Below are 17,108 nucleotides of genomic sequence, written 5' to 3'. Positions count from 1 at the left end.
CAATTAGATAAAAGAAAGAAATTAGAGATATAAAAGTAGAAAAACATTTACAGCTTCTATGATTGTGTATCTGAAAAGCTGAAAAGTCTTAGAAACAGTAAAAAATTCAGTAGAGTGGTGAATGAAAAAAATATTTAAAAATCAATAGCTTTTATATATACAAAAATACAACCATTCAGAACATATAATAGAAGAAATACCCCAATTCAAAACATCTACAAGAAAGATAAAATAACTAGCCATAAGTTTACCAAGAAATGTGCAAACATATACGGGAAAAAAATAAAACCTTAAAAGAAATAAAAAACCTTCTAAGATTTCCCCCAAAATATTACAATAATTGGAATGATACACTATGGAAAGCCTCAACATCTTGTCAGTTTCTCCTAGTTGATTGTATAAATTTAATGTGACATCCACAAAAGAACAGACAGGATATTTTTGGGTATAGGTAGGCTGATCTAAAGTTGATATGGGCCGGGCACGGTGGCTCACGCCTATAATTCCAGCACTTTGGAGGCTGAGGCAGGTAGATCTCTTGAGGTCGGAAGTTCGAGACCAGCCTGGCCAACATGGTGAAACCCCCTCTCTACTAAAAATACAAAAATTAGCTGGGTGTGGTGGCGCATGCTTGTATTCCCAGCTACTTGGGGAGCTGATATGGGAGAATCGCTTGAACCCAGGAGGCAGAGGCTGCAGTAAGCCGAGATCACACCACTGCACTCCAGCCTGGGAGACAGTGAGACACTCTCAAAAAAACAAAAAATAAAAAAATAAAGTTGATATGGAAAAATAATAAGCATGAATGGCCAGAAAAATTCAGCAAAAGGGGAGTAATGATATGGGACTAGTTTTACTAGATATTAAAACATATTATTAAGCCTCAATTATTAAGACAATTTGGTTCTGAGCATGAAGGGAAAGATTAGTGGATTAGTATATAGAATACATATGTGAATCATAGTGGTTTGTAATGTCAATGGAAAAAATGGGTTTTTCCATAAATAATGAGGAGCCAACTGGGTAGCCATCTGGAAAAAAAGAGGTTTCATACCTTATGCCTTAGACTAGGATAAATTCCAAATGCATCATAAATGTAAATGTATATCATAAACCATAAATATACTTGAAGATATCATGAGAGAATTCTATACAACTTTAGAGGGAAGAAACCTTTCTCAACTGTGATAAAAATCAGGAAACCACAAGAAAAAGATTAATAAAGTTTACTTACTACCTAAAAGAAAGCTATTTCTGCATGGCCAAAATTGCTATAAGAAACATCAAACTGGAGGAAAGTTTTTGCAACTTACATTACAGACAAAGTCTAATTTACTTAATTTATAAAGAGCTTCTACAAACTGGCACAAAATAACCAACAACCCAGTAAAAGTGGATGGAGACTGTAGACATTCATTTTATACAAGAGAAATTCAATAGATATCTTCCATTGTTACAGTAAGCAGCCCCTCTTCTCATTATTTCTGTCTTAATAGTCTGCTTATTTCTATAGTAGCATTTATTTCAACTTGTTATTTTGTCTCTTTGCTTTACTTGTTTTATTCTTCATTTTCTCTAAGATTGTGAATTTATTGGAGAAAAGGATTATGTCTTTTTCTTCCACAGTTGTGCCAAGCACAGTGCTTTCAAATACGAGGCATCTGGTAATGTTCGATTCTATTCTAGGTTTTTCTCTTCCTCCACCAGAAAAATACCTTCTAAATTGTGTTCCTTATCACTTCTATCAAACATATTCAGCTTTTTTTATACTAAACTGTATAGATGGGCAGACATTTACATAATTAAGAAGACATCATATAAATTTACCAAGTAACTGGGCTATATACAATGTGAACTGTCTAATTAGGCTTTAAATAGTCAACTTCAAGTGCAGGGCATGATTAGCTAGCAGGGACTTAAAAATTATAAAAAGTATCAGAAGTAGTGTGTTTGCCAGTGAAGATCTTACATTTTTTTAGTTGATTTTTTGGCAGAGTCTTCATTAATAACTTCTTCAGGGTTCTGAACTCAATTTCAATTGCTTTGAATTTTCTTCATTCTCTTATCTGTCTCTTTGATTTTTATGATTAAATACCATGATGAGATTCATAGGCAGCATTAGAGATAATATATGAATGACTTCAAAATTTCTATTAATGTCTATTATTTCTCTCATACTTTTTAGGATTAAGTACCATAATTATAATATTTTAAGGATTTTATAGTACTTAGTATTTTCTTTTTCTTAATTTTTTTTTCCTGACAGCCATACTGTCTTCCAATTTCTTCAGATATCACATTTTTCATTTCCTTAATTATTACTTAAATGTTAGCCTCTTCTAAAGTTGGTTATTTATGTATCTGTGTATTTCTTATTATACACACATATACATAAACACATTTATATTTTCTGTTTTGCAAATTAGACTACAGATTTTTTAACACAGAGACTGCACTTTATCTCTATAAATTGCTATAGTGACTATTTTAAAGTAGTGATTTGTGTATATTGTTCAAAATTGTCTCTTTCTATAACTTCACTGTCATTAAACAGTGAGGGTCACTGTCTAAGTTCTGGAGATTCAAAATGTCACAGTTGCTATCATCGGAGTAGTTTATAATTTAGTTTGGGAGAATGTATAAGTGAATGTAGCTATCTACTGTTGCATAAAAAATTATTCCAAAACTTAGTGCTATTTAATAAAATAAACATTTATTATTTGCCAGTTTTTATGGGCCAGGAGCCCTAGCACTACTGAGCTGGGTCCTCTGGCTCAGAGTCTCTTACAAGTCTATAATTAAAATACTGATTGGACCTTGCGGTCCTTGCAAAACTTGACTGAAAAAGGATCCACTTCCAAGCTACTCACATGGTTGTTGGCAGGATTGAGTTCCTTTTGAGCTATTGGACTGAGGGCCTCAGGTACATGTTGGCTGCCCTCAGTTTCTTGTTATATGGGTCTCCACAGGGTAACAGGGTAGCTCACATGGCCGGTTCACATGACTGGTTTTCATCAGAGAGCAAGAGAGGGTATGCAAGAATGCAAGACAGAAACTATGGTCTCTTTATAATTTAATCTTGGTAGTGACATCTCATCATCTTTGCTCTATTCTTTTTTTTAAAAGCACGGCATTAGGTCCAACCTATAGCCAAGAGGAGGGGATTACACAAGGGTATGAATACCAGGACGTGGGGATAATTGCAGGCCATTTTAGAGGATGCTTACCACATTTGATAAATACTGAACAGACAGCTAAGACATATCCTTAAGAGAAATCAGTTGAGTGAGCTCTAATTCAGAAGAGTGAGACATTCAGGAGGCTTTCCCAAAACAGAGACCCAAGTTGAATCTTGAAGTAAGATGTGATAAGTAAATGGGGAAAACAGCCTCATATAGAAAAAATATAAATAAAAATGTAGAGATGGGCATTTTTCTAGATTATGTTGGAAAGTGACAGATAACATAACTTGACAGTATTATTTTCATCTCCCTTTCAGTGTCTGCTAGTTGTTATGAATGGATGTCTGTAAAACACAGGTCAATTACTGCATTTTGGTTTGAGTACACATCATACAACAAAGAAACAATCTCTGCCTTTTAGAATTCAGGTTTTAAAGAGAAGGCTTGATAATAATCAGTTAAAAAGAATGTGCTTCAGAGTGAAGAGGAGAAGCATGGGAATTGGGAGCCAGAGGTATTGAAACCCTGTGGGTGATATCGGTTGGTATGGGTGCACTGATCACAGTGATACCAGAGAATGCCACAGAATGTCTCTTGTTTCTCTTCTGTAGTTTTTGGAAAGTTTTGGATATGTGCCACAGCTCATTGGTAGTTGTGTAGAGACACTTGCCTCTCTCTGCAATTGCCGCAGTGCATTGGTGACTTGTAAGGGGAGGGGGTGGGATGGCTCAAATGTGGATGCTTTCCTATTATCAAGTATCAGCATGATGTATGTGTTCTGTCTTGGGCTGAAATGCCTTTCGAGAAGATTCAGACTGGAACAAAATAATTAACTTCATTGACCTTAAAGAGACTAGGATAATTTCTAAATCTAGGATGCTTTTAGTTACCAACTAAAGTGAAGACTCTGAACTTCTTCATATTAGAAGTATTTAAATTTAAAATGAGCATTTACATTGATGATTCAGTATTATTTTCAGTATTTACAATTATATTGGATATTCCATATTTTACATATTTCTTCTATGAAGAGAAAAAAAGCAAGACAGACATTTGTATATAAATAGGCATACATAATTGCAACAGTATATATAGAAAATATAAATAATATACAGAAAAAAAGAACAAAAATTGGGCTGTGGTAGATTTCAGTGTTAGAAGTCTGAACAGTGTTTCATTTCATTCAATGAAAAGGAATTCTTTGTATATTCAATAAAGACTAACAGTAAGAAGATGACATTGTGAAGACTTGTGCACTTTAAACAGATGAAAGCTTGAAGTGAGAGGATTGAAAAAGAATACCATATCCTGACAATGACTGTTTTGATTAGACTCGAAATACTTAAAATATTTCACCTCACAACATTAACAGATAATGTCTTAAATTAATACTTTCCTTGTTATCTTGCCTAATGCTCAGAAATACTTCTGTGCTCTTTTTCCAGTGACCATTATAAACAAATTAATAACCACACAGCCAAAATGCATGAACACAACATCAAGCTTGTATGTGATCAGGTGAAATTCCTCTTTTTTTTCTTAGATTATAAAACAGTACAATAAGTTGAAAATTTTGAAAAATAAAAAATACTCATTCTATTTGTTCCAAACATTAATTTTTACTCTGGTGTTACCTTTCAGCACTTGTCCTTATGCACATGTGTCTTTGCAAATAATTGCAATTAATTATATATACAATTGTGTGTTTTGCCTTTTTATTTATTATATAATAAACATTGGCTTATTTTTCTCCATGGAACAATAATTTAATTGATTCCTAATATTATTTAGAGAATTATATGTTTTTAATCATTTCTCCATTTTGACTTTATTGATATTCTAAAAATGTTCATGTCCTTTTATTTCCAGTGAATTATAACAGAGTGAAATGACTTTATCATAAGGTACTTTTGTTTAGACCTTTATTTTAGGTTCAGGTGGACATGTGAAGGTTTGTTTTTAGGTAAATGGTATGTAGTGGGTGTACAGAGTATTTCATCACCCAGGTGATAAGCATAGTACCCAATAGGTAGTTTTTCAGTCCTCACCCTCTTCCCACCCTCCACTTTCAAATAGACCTGGTGTCTATTCTTACCTTCTTGGTGTCCATATGTATTCAATGTTTAGCTCCCACTTGTAAGTGAGAACATTCAGTACTTGGTTTCTGTTCCTGTGTTAGTTTGCTTAGGATAATGGCCTCTAGCTCCATCCATTTTGCTATAAAAACATGATCTTGTCCTTTTTTATGACTGCGTGGTATTCTATGGTGTATATTCCATGGTGTGTGTGTGCGTGTATATATATAAAATATATATAAATATATATACATAATATATATAAATATATGTATAAAATATATAAATATATGAAATATATATATAAATGTACATATAAAATATATAAATGTATATATAAAAAATATATAAATATATATATATGTGTCACATTTTCTTTATCCAGTCTACTGTTGATGGGCATTTAGGTTGATTCCATGTCTTGGCAATTGTGAATAGTGCTGTGATGACCATATATGTATCACAAAATACTTTTAAGACTTGTAATACATGTAACTGTAATAAATTTCACAGATGTTGTAACCATTCACAATCTTACCAACAGTACAAAAATTCCAGGTTTATCATGACAGTAGTTTGAGTAATAATCTTTCAAAAAAGTTTTCTTTCTTACACAGTATACTTCAAATTTGCTGAAGTTTGCATCTCTTTCACTATGACTAAATGTGAGCTTTGCTCCTGTTGTTTTTTTGCTATCTTTTTTTAGAGTTTTCCTTTCCTGTAGTGTTTGGTATTTTATTTTTTTCTTATGAAGTTAAACAATCTCTTCAGATATCATTGGTTTTAATCTATTTTAATTGTTCATAAAAATTTATATATTTCAGATTTTAATTTTTATTTGTTTTTGCTATATTTATGTCAGTATTTTCCTTTGTGATTTCTTATATTGCTTTGAAAAGTAGAATGTTATTTTTATATCGATCTGATATATATTCTTTTATATAAACATGGTTTTTCTCTCTTCATTAAAATAAAAAAACTCTTAGATTTTTCAGTAGAGAGTACTATTTAACCCAATGTCATGATAAACCTGGAACAAAAATACTATTTTAGGATAATACAGTAAACGGTTCCTCTTTTAATATTCCTTAATCTGCTTTGTATTTGTCTTTTCTGGCCAGCTGTAGGCACCATCTGGGATCAGCCAGGAAACAGGAATTGTGTAATTTGAGTGAATTTACATACCAGTCAAATGCTCTGATATTTGCATTTTAAAACTAGCATTGCACAGAATGAGGGATAGTAAAACTCTTGCTAGTAAGTTAAGCCAGACTTCAGAGAGCTGGCATCTAGAAGAGAAGATCCTCCAGGCATGGAGACTGAGAGGGAGGCCCCTGGGCATCTGGATGCTTCTTAGGCAAATAGAGACCCACGTGGGCATCAGAAGGTTCTTCCTCATGATATAGGTTGTGCTTCACCTCTAGGCAGCCTGGGTTGCCAGGTTCCCCTTTCCACCAGCACAAGCCCCAGGCTCTGTGCTCTTGGCAGGTGCATTTGAAGCAGACATCCCCTCTTTCCATGGGCCAGCCACCACAACTCTTGACAGACAGGCGTCCCCCAGGGATCTTTAAGCCTCAGCGCTAAGGTGTGCTTAGTAGCTGGGTTGCAAGTGCATGAAAAGCTTGCCCCACTGAGACTTGGCCTCTGGCCTCTACTAGTGTGTTGTGGTGCTGCCAACCTGGAGAGGGGTTTGCCACCTCCATGCCCCACTCAAAGATGGTGCTGGGCATTATACCCCCCAATCTCAACCTTTCTTGTTCCCATATACAGGTTCCTATTGGGGCAGAAGGTGACAGCCTGTAGGGGCAGAGATGGGGCTACTGAGTTGGGCCTGGGCATCTAGGAATGGGAGAGCAGGTAGCAGAGAATCTTGTGGTGGTGGGAAGTGGTACCATGCATGAGCCAAGGTCAATCATCCCATTGAACTTCACTTACAAAACACAAATCCAAAAGAAAAAAAATATTTCCCTACAGTGACTGCAAAGCATTAGATCCCAAGGTGAAGAGCTGTTGAGAGCAGGACCTTGTCATAAATCCATGCAGCTGCCTCTTAAATTTGTAAGACACACCCAGATATTTCTGACTTTTATAGTCAAGACTCCTTTCTTTAAGTGTATTTGTTTGCTTATACTTCTGACAATTTGAACTCTGCTAAGTATGTATACTGCCTGTTTGTTGAATGAATTGAAGCAAGGATTTAGGGAATACACATATTATATACACACAGACATCTATCATACTTTTAGCAGTGTCTCTGATTCCCCTATTTTTGTGAATAAAATGTTTGCTTCATAAATATGGTTTTGTTTTCTCTGAAAACACAGTCAAAGTGCTGCATACATTTGTTTGGTTGTTGTGGAAACAATCAAAGCTGAAGTCAGGTCTATTCTCCCAACATGTGGAAATTTCAACAATGTTTAATGATTCCTTTCTAAGGACTTGCAAGCAGACTTTTTTCTTCTTCATCAACATTTTATCTCTTCCTTCATAATTTTTATTTTCTTCATCCCTAATGACTAGATTTATTTTGAAGAATATTAATGTTAATGAATTGCCTAAGAGTAATGAAAACTTTGAAATGAATTACAGTATTCTTATCCTAAAATTTAAAACACATATCCCAATAAGAATTATTTCATTTCAAAAATATTCTTGAAGATGGTATTTATTTTCTTTTTGTTTGCTTTTAGGATACCTTGAGAACATTGGAAAGCTTCTTAATTAAATCTTATTAAATAGCATGACTTAAAATGTATCTTCTCTTGTATCTCTGATTATGCCTTATCAGTGCATAGATGTATTTTAATGTTAAAAATGTCATCTTAACATTTATGATTACATGTAAAGCTGAGAGTCTGGCCATAAAAATTCCATGACTGTTTTTTGCAAGAGGGCTTTCTGCTGCTCTGGCCAAAGTCATCTAAGCAATAACATCCTACTCTATATACCTCAAAGCCCTGTGTTCATTATTAAGGAGTTCTTCTTTGCTTCTTGTTCTAAATATCTGTGTAACATTGCTGAATTTATGTTAACAATTTTTTCTACATCTCATTCAGCAGTACATGAAGTGAAATGATCCATGCATTATACATATACTATGTGCAATTTTGTTCAATGCATATATTTAAAGTTATACCCCTTATTGTTAAGTGGATAATCTCTTTGGAAGTGGAACAGAATGCTATTTAAGCCATATTAGATAATATGCTGTGCATGAATTCATCACTGATTTTATAAAATACACAAAATACATCACTTTATTGTCAAAACAATCATAAAGGCCTTTAAGTGGTCCCGAAAATTACCTGTTCTAATATGAATAGGAATGTACTCAACTAAATGAGTCCTGAAATATACTTGACATTAGCTCAGCTCAAAGTCAGGAAACAGTTCTGCATTTGTCGATTAGATGCAGATCATTTAAAAATGGTGCTGGACAGCAACATTATAATTGAGTAAGGATGGAGAAATATGGAACGCATGTATTGTAGGTAAACTGAAAACAGTAAAAGTAGATATAATATTCTGATTTTTTGCAGTATCCTAAAGCAGAAAACATAATTTATTAATTTTTTAATTCAGAAAACATCCCCAATGCTTTGAATATGTATATTTATACTAACATCTTTGCATATAAAGGACATTATAATTGATTTGTCTTGTATTAAGTGACTAAGAGTAGAATTTTTAGAAAGTAGGAGGGACATGTTGACTTTCAGCTCCTGAATGACATTTTGAGGAGGCCACTTCCCAATGCCTAGGGTTTCTTTGTTCTTTTGTCACCCTCTATTAATTTGGTGTTTGCTTCATATCCCAACTCATACCCTGTCTCTTCCTGGATGCCTTCATGATGTATTTTCTTACAGCTCATGGATCTCACTATCCTCTTTGGACACAGAAAATTTACTGTCTTCATGTATCTGTACTACTTGGCTCTTCTCACATGCTGGTTTAGCTTTCTTTTAACTTTCCATAGCTTGCTGTTTTTTAAGTTTTCAACTGTGGTAGATCCTCTGATTTATATATTTCTTAGCTTCTTCTATAATGCCTTGAAAATATTGATTAGTTTATAATGCAGCTCAGGGGGTTCTTGTTTTAGCTTTTCATATATTTATTCATGTATAACTATCAATATAAAGTTAAGAACAATATATTTTTAAAAAGAACAAAGAAATTGGGAAAATGGGTATTAAATTATGTGTAGGCAGTGTTTAGACCCCAGAAGGCAGCAGTAAATATTCCTCTCATTATCAAGGAACCACTTTGAGTAAAGAAAAACTACAAGTAGCGGAAATCTGTTAGTGGAAAGGAAAAAGGAAGTGAGAGGCTGGATATTGATCTTGCCAAATGAAGCAGTGAAAGAAAATATTACATTGTGAATTTCTTTCCATTATTTTCTTAAGTACAGCCCAGCAAGTCAGATTAAGAGAACAATGGCTGAGATGCTGGAAATAAATCCAACCCATCTGATAAATCCCTAGGAAATGGAAAATAATAAAATTATTGAAAAGAGAAAAGAGTTCCTTAGAGTTTCAGACATTATTTTTTTAAAAATAAAAAATTATCTCTGAAGCACAAAAAAATTGTTTATTTTTGTATAATACATGTTGCCTTACTGTTTTTTAAAAAATAAGTTATATATGAAAAATTGTGTCAGTTTTCTGTATCAACTTTACTTGATTAAAGTGAATAAACCATTTTGGTTACATAGGAAACTGAAAATTGTTTCCGTTGATTAATCAGTGTCATCATTGATCTTTAGCATGGTCTTTAGCTATAGCATTGAGGCTCCGTGATGTAGTGATAAAGCAAGAAATAAAGAATCTGAAGGCCCGGGTTTAATCTTTATTCTTTTTATTTTCCTTCTCCTCCTTCCTTTTATATTCGAACACTTATTGGAAATCTGAATGTATACTGAGGCAGTTAATCCCCTCAAGGTGCTGACAGTCAAGTGAGGTATGATTAAAGCAATCAGGCAATCATAGTATCATATGGTAGATGCTGGCTATCATGTTGCTGGCACTTGGTCTTGTGGTAGCCCTTAAAGAGGCTGGGCCACTTTGGCTAATCACTTAAGCTTCTATTGTCTATATAATTATATCTATCCTACCTACCCTGTGAGGTTGTTATAAGGCTTAAAGTGGTTCAGCATGTGTTATAGAGTATTGTGAATTATAAAAGTTCTTGCAAATATAGGTAGTGATATGTAATAACTTATTTGATACAAGATGTGAATACCTTGTGAACTCGATATATAGAACTTAAAAAGAAATCAGTATGAATAAATAACTTTTGTTTTAACTAATTTGAAATCCAGAACTTTCACATCCTTTTTGAAATCTCCCTTCGTTCTTTCTGGAAAAAAAGTCTGTATCAATTAGTGCTCTTACGCTACCTTTTCCACACTTTTATTTCTGTCCTTACTACATAGTACTATAATTACGTGTCTACATTTTTATCTCACTAGACTGGTGAGACTTTGAGGACAGGGTCCATGTTCATTCATCTTTATATTACCAGTGGCAACTGCAAATAGTAGGTGTTCAACATATTTTTGTTAAATAGATTTGAGAGGCAATTTTCTAGCGAAGTTGCTTTATATGGTTGATTATAGTATTTACAAGGCAAGAGGGATATCCAGTCTATTAAAAAATATCCACCCAGCCAGCCTGGGAAACATAGTGAGACCCTGTCTCCAAAAAATATGAAAAAAATTAGCCAGGCATGGTGGCTTATACCTGTGGTTGCAGCTACTTGGGAGGCTGAGGCAGGAGGATTGCTTGAGCTTTGGGAGGTCGAGGCCGCAGTGAGCTGTGATCATGCCATTGCACTGCAGCCTGGGCAACATAATGAGACCCTGTCTCAACAAAAAATAAAAAAATTGGCTGGGCATGGCAGCTCATACCTGTGGTCCCAGCTACTTGGGAGGCTGAGGCAGGAGGATCACTTGATCCTTGGGAGGTCAAGGCTGCAGTAAGCTGTGACAGTGCCAATGCACTCCAGCCTGGGTGACAGAGCAAGACCCTGTCTTAAAAAAAAAAAAAAAACTTTAAAAATGTCTAGGCATGTGACAACAAAGAATGCTGGGTACTGTGTGCATCAGATTAAAATTCTGGACTCCAATGAAGCTCATCCTGCCCATAGTTCAGAGGAAAGGAGAAGGATGTTAGTCTTCTCCTTTCACAGAATGGAGATATTGGAAAACAGGGAAAGTTAGCGAGCTGCACAGGTCACTCAGCATAAAATATGTTATCAGATATCTTCACCTCTTTCTTCACTACCAAAGTTTTTCAATTTCATTGTCTCTGGACCTCAAGTTTTCTTGTCTGTAGTATAACGGGATTGAACCAAGCAATCTTTAATGCCCTTTCTAGCTCTATATTTATATTTGAGATTGATGGTTATTTTCTTTTTTATGGGTGAGTTTTCTTTGTAAACAACTAGATAAAATAAGCTGAATAATGTAGGAATGATCTCTGCATTTTGTTAAATATGCAGCTTTATTCTTCCCACTTTCTGTTATAACAATGTTATCAGGATGACAGTAAAGCAAATTAGAGAAAAGGCAAAACATTAACAAAGATAAGGTTTAAATCAGGCCTTATAGACTGACAGGTACATGGGCAGGAGAAAGAAAAGGGGGACAGTGATGGGAATGGTAAGGAAGTGCAATAGCTTCAAAGTTTGAAGTTTGTAGTAAGGGCCTGGATTACCTTTGAGAGTTCCCATTTAATTCTATAAGCACTGGAGGACCATGTTCAGGCAGGAAGAGAGGACAAAGTTGTACCTGCTGAATGTCATCAAAGGCTTGGCAGGGGATGAAACCAGCATGAGTGAAAAGGAAGAAAAGAGGAAATTGCTAATGACACAGCTGGCACAGGGCTCTGTTATGTGAAAAGAAAGACTGGAATGGAAGCAAGTTCTGAAAGGGAGGAGGGCTGATTTTGCCAAACAGTCATATCATTCAATTAAAATGAATTGGAAAGGATGCTTACAGCTGGAGGGATAGGGCAGCTGGGCAAGCTATTACCTCTCCTGAGTATTTCTCATAACTGATAAAGATTTATCTCAGCTGTCCAGTATGGTTTGCAAAAATGTTTATTAATGAGCTTTAAGAAAGATTTCCTATCTTTGTTGAAAACAGGTGTATATTTGAGAGTCTCCGGTTAATTAAAATGAAGGCTTATCGGTCCTCTTATTTTAATAGCATCCCTTGATCCCCACTCTTGAAGAGCAGGCATATATTCAGAGATATTTTTTATTACTATAGGGAATGTCCTTGCATGTTTACACTCTTTATGATTATATAATTGTTTTTTTCTAGTATTCTTTGTATTTCTTTCTACTTCTTGAGTTTTAAATTCTTGGATTATTTCAGTATTATGCAATGTGGGAACATAAAAGCTTGGCTTGACAATGCTACTGACAATTTATATGTCAGGGTGTAACTGCCTGGCATATTCTTTGCTGTTTTGCATTCCTTTGCAAAATATGCCTTTGTTTAGTCTTGAGGGAGTAGGCTTCTCCCATTTTCCATATACTTGGGACATGGTTAATGACGGTTCTGCTTTGTATGGAATGCAGATGTTTGCATTTTCACAGTTTCTCCAATTGCTTCTCCACTCCTTTTGCAAACTGCAAAGTGTCTAGTCTATAGTGAAAGACTGAGGCATTTTTTCCTGTTATTTCTAAGAAACAGTACATGGGTTATGGCAGACAAATTGTACCTCCTTTCCAATTTGTCTCATTTATTTTAAAAATACTACAGTCTGTTTTTGTACCATATGTAGCTTGTTATGGAAGGTTTGGCTAATTAATTATTATTCTTTGGAGTTATAAGCTCTTTTTGAGCAGTATGCCTTTTAAAGCTAGAAAACATTTTGTAAAAGCTAAGTGTTCAGTATCTTTATAATTTTGCATTGTAGTTGCACATTATAGTTTCGAATGAGTCTATATCATCATTACATAAGATAGGAAGTTTTTCATCCACCCTGAGAATTTAAGATGATATATCTAAGCACATGGTACCCAGATGAATTTTAATACCATTACTTAAATACATGGATTCTCTCTGGGGGAAGTAATTGATACCCATAAATGGCCACTTCTAGTTTATCTATTTTAAGAGTTGATTTATTTTTTAAAGAGAATAAGCTCTGGGGATTGAAATATTTACTATAGACACGCTGGATCCAACCAAAAATACAAATACATATGTATATATATACAGATTTCCAAGTTAACCCATGATATCTGGGATCCTTTTATTCACCTGACTTATGATCTAAGTCTTGGCTCTCCAGGGAAGGCAGTGGCCCCACCTTTTCCTATTGGAAGAAGTGATTTTGTGTAGTACATCTGGGCGGTTGTGAGGATGGCCACAGCCCTGAAGGTAGTTATGGTCAAAGCCAGCTTAGGAGAATGGCAATAGCCAGGCTTAGCCACCCCAGCCATGAGAAAAAAAGTTATGGGGACTATTTCCTGCACTGTTAATGTCCTTGCAACTATACATCTCCAAATTCTTTTTCTTTCTTTTCTTTTTTTTTTATTTTTTTGAGACGGAGTCTTGCTGTCTCCCAGGCTATAGTGCAGTGGCATGAACTCGGCTCACTGCAACCTCCACCTCCTGGGTTCAAGCAATTCTCCTGCCTCAGCCTCCCGGTAGCTGGGACTACAGGCATGTGCCACCATGCCTGGCTAATTTTTTTGTATCTTTTAGTAGAGACAGGGTTTCACCATGTTGGTCAGGCTGGTCTGGAACTCCTGACCTCAAATGATCTGCCCGCCTTGGACTCCCAAAGTGCTGAGATTACAGGCGTGAGCCACTGCATCTGGCCACATCTCCAAATTCTTAAAAACCTATGGGATAGGCAGTGAATGTTCACTCTTTTCTTATTTTGTTTAGCACCAAACTTTTTATTTTGAATGAGTTAAGACTTACAGAAAAGTTGCAAACAAATTTATACTTTAAAGTTGGGCAAACTGAATTATAGACGAATAAGTGATTCATCTAAATTCTAACAACGAAGTGGGGCTTAATAAATATTTACTGACTGATGAGAATAAGAAAGAACTGGAACTCTGCTCTCCTGATTCTTTGTCCTGTGACTGTTTTACTCCTCCTTGCATTTCCTATGGTTAAAAATTCACTCTTTTAGATATGCATACTTTACAATAAATTATAAGTTATTCTCTGGTAGCTACAAATTGAGAAAGAGTGTTTGGTATTTTACTATCTCTTATTAATAAGTAACCATGTACTGCATGGTGAAAAGACATCTATAAACACAAAAAAGTCTTTAATGCCATTAATTACTGTTTATTGACCTATGTTATTTTTATCTTCACAGAAATTGGCCCAGTGACAATTACCACAGATCCCAAGAAATTTCAATATGAACTCAGAGAACTATATGTTCAGGTGAGTGCTTGCTTTCAGTGTTCCCATGGAGGAATGGAAAATCATGGGCCTTTGGCTGATTTTCTTTATTTTTTAAGTCTAAAAGACATAGTTGTTGGCTTTTTAAGGGACCCAATAATTGCCACACCCCCCCAGCCCTCCACCTGAGTCCAGAATGAATTGAACAATAGATACAGAAATGGGACAGATGGGGTTTGAAATATCACCAGTTAGTTACTACCTATGGCTGGTTTACACTATCATGGCAGAGTTGAGTAGTTGTGGCAGACTGGTCCCTTTAAGGAAAAAGTTTGCTGACCCCTGCTCTAGATAAATCTTTTTGCTTAGAAATATAAGGAACAGTTAATAATTCTTTTCCCATAAAATTAATGGCATAACTAAGGTAATTTTGATATTCTGTGCTGCTATAAGTCAGCCATATGAAATGTTTGACTGTACATATAACTTGGTTATTAGAGAAGATGAATCACATTGGTTTAAATGTTATTCTGAAAACAGAACTTAGAGGTAAAGTTGCTATGCATCTTCTTCTGGTGCTGAATTTATTCATTTAAAAAATGTGCTTCTCCGAGGCTGTTTCACTATACTACCTTCTATGGTCTCTGCCTCTGTTATCCTCAGACTTTTTGGCCACTTTCCATCATTCATTTTGGCGATCGGTACCTGCCTCATTGGCTGCCTTTCCTCCCCAGGACTGCCATTATTCTGAGTGACTTCAACATTTATGAGAATGACCTAGTCAGAATAGTCCCTTTTCAGTTCCTTGACCTACTAGTTATCTTCAATGACCTTTACTTTACTCTCTCTTAGTCATCTATTTCCACAAACATCCCCTAGATCTTGTTATCATCTGTTTTCTCTCTTAGATAATTCAGACATTTTAATCAACAATTACCTGTGCACTGAGCAGGTTGGTGCAACTTTTTACACTACAACCACTCCCTTACCCTCAGCAAGCACTCTGATCCACTGACCCCTACACTGTCTCCCAGGTCATCAGTTTTCTTATTTTTTCACTTCTTCTAATCTAGCTCAGAGTTTTTTTTATATCATTTAAAACACTGCTTTTTCTCCTTTGTCCATTGCTTTTCTGTTCAAAAGGCATAACCTCATTCCTGAATGACCTCAACTGTCTGCATTATTCATGCTTATCCACGAGTTGCCAAATGTGGTTGAAGTTTCACAACATGATGCTTTGAGTCTCTGGTGAATTCGTAGCCACCTAACTCAAATGGACTCTTAATACTCCCATGATGTTACTATGTTTCTTTGATCAATAAAATCTTCCTTTCTTCTCAATGACAATTGCAAATCTTATTCACTCTCCTTTAACCTATATCTCACCACCCTTTTACTACCGGTTATATCAGCAGATGATCTACTCAGAGCAAGTGACCTCATTTTCACACACAGTCACAAACAAATGAAGCCCTCTGCTTCCTCATATGTAACATATAACCCATTTCCATCCAGTTCCTATCCTATTCTTATTCACTTGATCTCAATTCCTTGGCTTTCTTGGGATTTTAACACTATCAAACTGTTTCTCTCAACTGTTAAAGAGTTCCTACTGAGGCTGGGCACAGTAGCTCATGCCTGTAATCCCGTGCTGCTTTGGGAGGCAAAGGCAGGAGGATCATTTGAGGCCAGGAGTTTGAGACCAGCCTGGGCACATAGTGAGACCCTGTCTCTGAAAAAGAAAAAAAAATTCAGCCGGGCATGGTGGTGCATGCCTGTAGTCCCAGCTACTTGGAAAGGTGAGGGTGGAGGATCACTTGAGCCCAGGAGTTTGAGGCTACAATGAGCTATTATTATACTACTACACTACAGTGTGGGTGACAGAGTGAGACACTGTCTCCAAAAGAAAGCAAAAAAAAGTTTTCATTGGTTTTTAAATATGTATGTTCAAGTCTCAAAAACATACAAACAAATCCCAACAACCATAAAAAGCAAAACAAAATAAACAACAAAAAATTTCTGTATTTTTCTCAAGTTCTCTTACAAATAATTTCTATTCTCTCAATTCCCTCAATGCCAACCACATTGTCTATGTTCACTGCTATCATTTCCTTTCTCCCATTTCTGCCATTCACTTTTCAATCTATTTCAATCTAGTTCCGATTCCTCCCACTGTATCAAAGTAGCATTAGCTAGTGACCAGTGATATCCATTTTGCTAAATGCAATGGAAATGTTCCAGTCCTCATCATACTGGATAGACATCTCTGTAGTCTTTGACAACATTGGACTCTCCCTCCTGCTTGACACACTTTGTTCCCTCATCCATGTTTCATTTTTTAGTCTCATTTTTCCTACTCAACTTCTTAGGAAACTTCATTTCCTTCCACTTGGCCATTGAATATTGGTGTTCCTCAAGGTTTTGAAACTGGCTCCTTTTTGTTTCCTCATTTTCTATCCTCTCCTTAGGTAA

General features: G+C 35.5%; 1 protein-coding gene across 5 annotated transcripts in view; it reads left to right on the top strand.

Moving 5' to 3' along the window:
* HMCN1 (hemicentin 1) overlaps nt 1-17,108 on the top strand; it is a 448,248-nt gene that overhangs the window by 96,574 nt on the left and 334,566 nt on the right. For all 5 annotated transcript variants that reach the window (XM_054449377.2, XM_063647968.1, XM_063647964.1 and 2 more), the window contains exon 2: nt 14,608-14,678. In XM_054449377.2, coding sequence (XP_054305352.1) covers nt 14,608-14,678 — 71 coding nt within the window. The remainder of the gene's footprint in view (nt 1-14,607; nt 14,679-17,108) is intronic.

The sequence above is a fragment of the Pongo pygmaeus genome, chromosome 1 (assembly GCF_028885625.2).
Source record: "Pongo pygmaeus isolate AG05252 chromosome 1, NHGRI_mPonPyg2-v2.0_pri, whole genome shotgun sequence".
Taxonomy (NCBI): domain Eukaryota; kingdom Metazoa; phylum Chordata; class Mammalia; order Primates; family Hominidae; genus Pongo; species Pongo pygmaeus.
The sequence above is the reverse complement of the archived record's forward strand: the minus strand, read 5'-3'. Positions and strand labels throughout refer to the sequence as shown.